Raw genomic sequence first — 6,545 nt, forward strand, 5'->3', positions numbered from 1 at the left:
ATGTGGTGGGGCAATTAATAAATCCCCATCTAGGTAATTCTATTAGATCAGGGTTTGGTCCTAGAATCACTGAAGGTTTGTATCCCAGCTTTGCTTATAAGCAGTGTGACCTTGAGTAAGTGAGGACTTCTTTTATGCCAATGGGAATAACAGTATCCACTTTTTTTTTGAGATGGAGTCTCACCCTGTCTCACCAGGCTGAAGTACAGTGGTGCGATCTCAGCTCACTGCAGCCTCCACCTCCCAGTTCAAGCGATTTTCCTGTCTCAGCCTCCTGAGTAGCTGGCACTACAGGCATGTGCCACCACACCCAGCTAATTTTATATTTTTAGTAGAGATGGGGTTTCACCACGTTGGCCAGGCTGGTCTCAAACTCCTGACCTCAGGTGATCCAACTGCCATGGCCTCCCAAAGTGCTGAGATTCAAATATTCAAATGTTATCTCAAACAGTTTTTCCTCCTACAGACAAAAGTGAAGATTCAGGAGCTCCCGGCCTCAGGGGGCATAGCATAGTTAGAAAATCATAGTTAGAAAATCTAGGTGATAAGTGGCAGTAACAGTGGCCCATACCAGGGACTTGCACACGTGAGTTCTGAAGGCCTGGAATGCATTTGAAGATGAGTTCATGAACAGACATAAAGGATTCCACTAACAGCTGAGAAACATAAAGATCACATGTTTGTATGGGCCTCCAGGTGGTCGGTAAGGTTGGGGTCAGCATTAGTTTCTTCTGCAAAATGGGGGCAGTAAAAATTCCTCATCCCTTAATTATTCTCAACAGCAAGAAACCTTAAAGGTAGAGAATAAAAGAGAAATATGTTTTCACAGAAAGTCCTTGTAATGGGTGGAGCAATGTGCAGCTCCACCTGCTCTACCACAGGTGCAAAAGAGTGTCTACGGCAGGGGTTGCTTCTCAACTTGTGACCTTGGGCCTGTACTGGTCTAGATGGACTTCAGCTGGCGCTGGTGTCGCATGTGCGTTTCCTAGGGAGTAGTCGCCTCCAAAGCGCCGCGTCGTCTACAGAAGAGCCACTACTCTGAGGTCTAGTCCATGGCCACGTTCTCACTGCTGGGAGAAACAACAAGGTCAAGTCTAACACTCCTTTCTCGGATGATAAAACATCCCTGGATTCACCTAACGGTCACGTAAGCACACATCCCTCGAGTAAGGAGTCCCAAACGCCTCTTCCCGCGGCTAAGCGTACTTTATAGAGCGACGCGCCAGCGGCCGTCGCCTGCAATTGCGCATCCGGTCGCGGAGAGCATTATGGGTTTGGTAGTCCAGACTGAGGCGCGGATACAGGTCGCTGAAGCCATAGAACTGCATTTCCCAGCAAGGCCCACGGAGCAGGGCACACAGACTGTGTACGTAAGTTACCAGACTTCCGGACAAGCCGGGGGCGGGACCTCAGCGGAGGCCTGAGAGAGGCGTCGGGATGCAGCGACCCGGGCCCTTCAGCACCCTCTACGGGCGGGTCTTGGCCCCGCTGCCCGGGAGGGCCGGGGGCGCGGTCTCAGGCGGAGGAGGGAACAGCTGGGACCTCCCAGGTTCCCACGTGCGGCTGCCGGGGCGTGCACAGTCCGGGACCCGCGGCGGTGCTGGCAACACAAGCACCAGCTGCGGGGACTCCAACAGCGTCTGCCCGGCCCCCTCAACGATGTCCAAGGCCGAGGAGGCCAAGAAGCTCGCGGGTCGCGCGGCTGTGGAGAACCACGTGAGGGTGAGCACCTCGGGGCGTGGGGTGCATGTTCTCGGCGTGTTGGGCTCCTGTTGCGCTTTATGGGTACTGCCGGGACGCGCCTAGCTCCTGGCAGGGCGGGTGCTGAGTGAGAGGGTAGAGCGTGTGCACTTTACCGGAGTTTAGACTCCTCTTCCCTGCTCCTTAAAGACCTTTTAGAAGTAGAATCGGTTAGGGGCAAATCTTCTAATACTTGAGCTTCCTAAAGACTTGTCCAGCTGGAGCAGTTTGCACAGGGGAGCCTGGTGGCGTCTGATGCTTGTAGTGGGGGCTAAGAGGCACTTGCCTTGTGGCCTCCGTATCAACAAATGGAAAATGGTGGGCTTTGGGGCTGCGGAGAGGTTTTCATTTCTTTTTGCGGACCCGGAAGCCAGCGGAGAGTTGGTTTGCTAGTACTTTGAAATTTCAGTTGAAGGAGGCTCTTGGCTTGGTGCGCACCGGCCCCTGACTGTACTGGAGGGAAGGGAAGAGCCGGGGCTTCATACCTTTTTCTTTCCATAGGGCGGGGTGGACTAAGTCTGGAGGATGCTGTGTTTTTTTTTTTTTTTTTTTCAAAGGCCGGGCTGCAGAGATGTTTAGCTGTTATTCAGTCAGGCCGTGGCCCCTACTTGTTTGTTAAGTGGTGGATGTGGTGCTGTTGTTGGAGTTTTTATAATCCAAGTGGTTTTGCTGTCACCAATCAAGTTAATTATGTTAATTATAATAAGGAAGCCTAGTGGAGTATGTCTCCCCTGTGGTGTAGTTTCCTTGATCTTACTGGCTTTTTATATCTCATTTCTACTTATTAGAAAGTGGTATTAGATTTCCCTTTTCTTTTCTGATGATAGTCCTTTACATCTGTTAATGCTTTGCCCTACACAATTAATTTGCTTAGATGATGTTGTATGAGCTTCACCACAGGCTTTTTGAGTGGGAGTGGCCAGTGTGGTAACCTGTGGCTCAGCCAGTTCTGTAGAAGGGATGTACCAGTGTGCCCTTCTACCCTTTCCACTCCTGCCCTGTTCTGGTGTCGCTTGTTGCAAGTCTGGTTGGCAATAGGATTTTCTGTGGGTATTAACAGAGATAATGTAAAATGTGTTAATTTGACCCTACCTTTGGGATTCAGTGCCTCAGTTGTAAAATTGAGACAATTAGCTGAAAATGCAAAATATCTGCATAAAGTGAATAGCTAATGGACAAATGAAATCCACATGAGAATACAATTAGAAAAGCCCAATATCCAAGTTGTCCTGTTAATGAATTTACATTAATATTTGGTGGCACATCTCCCTGACACTTGTGTTATAGTTATGTATTTGATTAAATAAAAATCTGCAAGCCCTGACCTTAGGCTAGAGCCCCAAAACACTGGATTCTGACCACATCATTTCATGAAGTTAGCAGTGATTTTGGGGAGATCTACATTGGCCTTTTGGAGGCACCTGTTAAAATCATGTATGCCCTTCAGGGTTTGACTTAAAGGTCATTTCCTCCTTTCAGTTTTTCCTTAACATTCTAAGGAGAGGAAGATTTCTTCTCTGTAATTCTGTAGCACTTCATTGCCTCTTATGTGCTTTATGTTGTATCTTACGTTCTCGTCATCTGTGTGTTCATTTCTTCCAGCGCCTTACGGTAAGCTCCTGGAGGGTAGTTAACCTTCATTTAGCGTTGGTCACAGTGGGGACTGCCCAGTAAATGTTTGTTCAATTGTGTGCAATGTAGATACAAATATGAAAGTATTGGGGTTATTGGAGGCTCTTTGTGTAGAATTTCTGGGGAGTAGCACTCCCTGTTCCCTAGTCCATTGTTGTTCCAATATGGTGACTACTTCCATGTCTGGGTGGATGGAAGACTGAGAGTTCTCAGATGAATCCTTTGTATAGCCACTCTGGACCCAGCTCTGTCTGTTTCTGGGGGTGTAGCCACCTAGGTTGGGTCGCTGTGCAGATATACTTTCTTCTGAACATCTGTAGCCTCATCCCTTTGTTCTCTTTGGAGCCTGGGCTTTGTTTTTTGACTGGCTTGGTTGAGGAAGCTGATGCGCAGTGATTCTAGTTGGTTAGCAGAAGTAGTATGTATTTCCAAAGGTACTCCATTCGACAAGCTGAGTGAAGTTCTGATGTTGCACATACATGAGGTTTAATATTGCGCATTAGAATGGGGCCACTCCTCTAGCAGGGCCTGGTTGGTAGCATTCCGCTGTTGGGCTGCATCATAGGCAGCCTTTGGTCACCTCTGGTTGGCTTTGGCAAGGGCACTGATTCCTGGGCCAGTCATTTGATTCCAAGGCCTCAGGGATTACATGGTTGAAGAGCTTTAGGCCTGGCAGGCCCTTGCAATTACTGGTCTCTTCCAAAAGGCAAAGAAGGAGCCTTGTACAGAGCTTTTCTGATTCATCCAAGTTAGTCTCTGTGCCACCTGCTTTCTGGGGGCTGTGAGTGACATGAATGTATGGCTAAGCTTGGTAACCAGGAATTTGGTGATTGAATTACTGTAAAGCTAGAGTTCCTAGCTTCAGGTCAAGTGTGAAGATCAGGTTAAGTCTAACTAGTGTGATATTTTAAACACACATACACACACACAATGTTTTTACCCATGGCTTCTGGTTCATAACACCCATAGCCCTTGCTACAGTCTTTTGTTATATATGGGGTGCTTTAGGCCTCAGAAGACAACCTCTCTCTCTCTCATACCTTCTTATGCCCTCCTTCCACTTGCTCCTTTCTCTCCCCAGTGATTTTCTGTCTTGGAGCTGGCTGTAAAGAAATTCTGTGACCTGTGTTGTCTTATTGTAGGTCATAAGATCCCCATCTCAGAAGGGTTCCTTTTCCATAACCTGGAGGAAGGAATGCTGTACAGACAGGTGAAGAATCTGAATAGACAGCCCTTGCAGGGTTTCCCCAGTCAATCTGTACCCTTTTTGTCCAGTCACATTTCTAGGCCCTTGCAATTCCTGGCCTTTTCCAAAACCCAATCATGCTTATTTGATAAATTTTCCAAAAGGCTCAAGAGAACAGGGTTTGGAAGCTTCTGGAGAGAGAACATATGAAGGTCCCTGAAGGGTGGTGTGCCTGGAGAGCATGGAAGCTCTGTGCCTCTTCCTATATGTTTTGCCCTATGTATCTCTTAATCTGTATCCTTCATCATAGCCTTTATAATAAACCGGTAAATGTGTTTCCCTGAGTTCTGAGCCACTCTAGCAAGTTAATTAAACCCAAAGAAGGGGTTGTGGAAACTCCAGCCTGAAGCTGGAAAGTCAGAAGTTCTGGAGGCCTGGGCTTGCATTTGATGGGAAGGAGGAGGCAATCTTGGGAACTGAGCCCTCAATGAGTGGTACATGATGGTATCTCCAGGTAGATGGTGTTGAAATTGAATTGGAGGATACCCAGCTGGTGTCTGCTGCAGGATAGATTGCTTGCTTCAGATATGGGGAGAAACCCCCATTCATTTGGTCACAGAAGTCTTCAGTGTTGATGATTGTTGTGGTGTGAGAGCAGAGGAAAAAGTTTGTTTTTCCACACTCAGACATAAGACATTTTTTCATTACTTGAAGATTTTTATATATCGAGATATTTAGCCATTTTGAATGTTTCTGTGTTGTGATGTATTATTTACTTGTCGTGAAGTCCTTGCCTTTGGGGCTTGTTGAGGCAGCTAAACAACTTTATTAGACACGTTGCCTTCTTGAGAGCATTGGCACAGGTGGAATCCTGACCTAGTGCAAGCCCTGTTCTGACAGCCCAAGCCCCTGGTATATTCAGTGACTTTGGAACTGTGAGTTAGTAAAAGCAGTTTCCACCAGGTCAGTAACACAAAAGTTGTTGGATAAAGTCATCTGTAGGTAGGAGAGGCTGCAGAAACATTTTTAGTATACAGGTATGTGGTTGTGGGGACATTTAATTATTTATTTTTTAAATCTCTACTTGTTGGTCATTCTTTCTAATCTTTAATAGAGCTGTAGTCTAACTTTGAGAAGGACCATATTAAATATGGGGCCTAGGGGCTGACTTTAAGTATTCTGTGGCCTTTGTCCTGTGGGGAATGAAGGATTTTAGCTGTGGCCCTGTTTGTCCTGAGGGATCTTCAGGACTTTTCTTCTTCCTAAAAAGTTTTACTATGGGCTTTCCTTTGTCAAGTAAATTAATTGTTAATCAGTTGTTGGAAGTCTTAAGAAATTTGAAATGGATTGATGTTTCATCAAATTCAACTTCTGAAGTCGCTTATTTGATTGAAGTGGCTCATCCTGTAATCCCAGCACTTTGGGAGGCAGAGGTGAGAAGATCACTTGAGGCCAGGAGTTTGAGACTAGCCTGGGTGACAGAGTGAGACTGTGTCTCTTAAAATAATTAAAAAATTAGCTGGACATGGTGGCATGTTCCTGTAGTTCTAGCTATGTGGGAAGCTGAGGCAGTGGGATTGTGTGAGCCGCAGGAGTTTGAGGCAGCAGTGAGCTATGATCATGCCACTGCACTCCAGCCTGGGCAACAGAGACCCTGTCTTAAAAAGAAAAAAATGTGAGTTTGTATGTGTGTGTTGGGCATTGATACTGTTTATATGTATATTTAAAAAAGGTAAAATCACACATATATAAAATGAATATATGTCAAAGATTTTATTTAACTCACTAAATTAATGAGGGAACTGGAAAAGGTATTATAACCTATTCATTGGTGTCTTAGTCCATTTCGTGCTGCTAGAATAGAATACCTGAGAGTGAGTAACTTACAATGAACAACGGCCGGGCGCGGTGGCTCAAGCCTGTAATCCCAGCACTGTGGGAGGCCGAGGCGGGTGGATCACGAGGTCAAGAGATCGAGACCATCCTG

The 6,545-nt window shown here is 46.3% G+C and overlaps 1 protein-coding gene across 1 annotated transcript in view; it reads left to right on the forward strand.

The window, feature by feature from the left end:
- The first annotated feature begins 1,393 nt into the window (after nt 1-1,393).
- RPIA (ribose 5-phosphate isomerase A) overlaps nt 1,394-6,545 on the forward strand; it is a 59,388-nt gene continuing 54,236 nt past the window's right edge. Inside the window, exon 1 of the mRNA XM_017536546.2 lies at nt 1,394-1,722. Within this exon, the coding sequence (XP_017392035.1) occupies nt 1,438-1,722 (285 nt within the window). The 5' untranslated portion in view covers nt 1,394-1,437. The remainder of the gene's footprint in view (nt 1,723-6,545) is intronic.

The sequence above is a fragment of the Cebus imitator genome, unplaced genomic scaffold, assembly GCF_001604975.1.
Source record: "Cebus imitator isolate Cc_AM_T3 unplaced genomic scaffold, Cebus_imitator-1.0 Scaffold99, whole genome shotgun sequence".
Lineage (NCBI taxonomy): Eukaryota > Metazoa > Chordata > Mammalia > Primates > Cebidae > Cebus > Cebus imitator.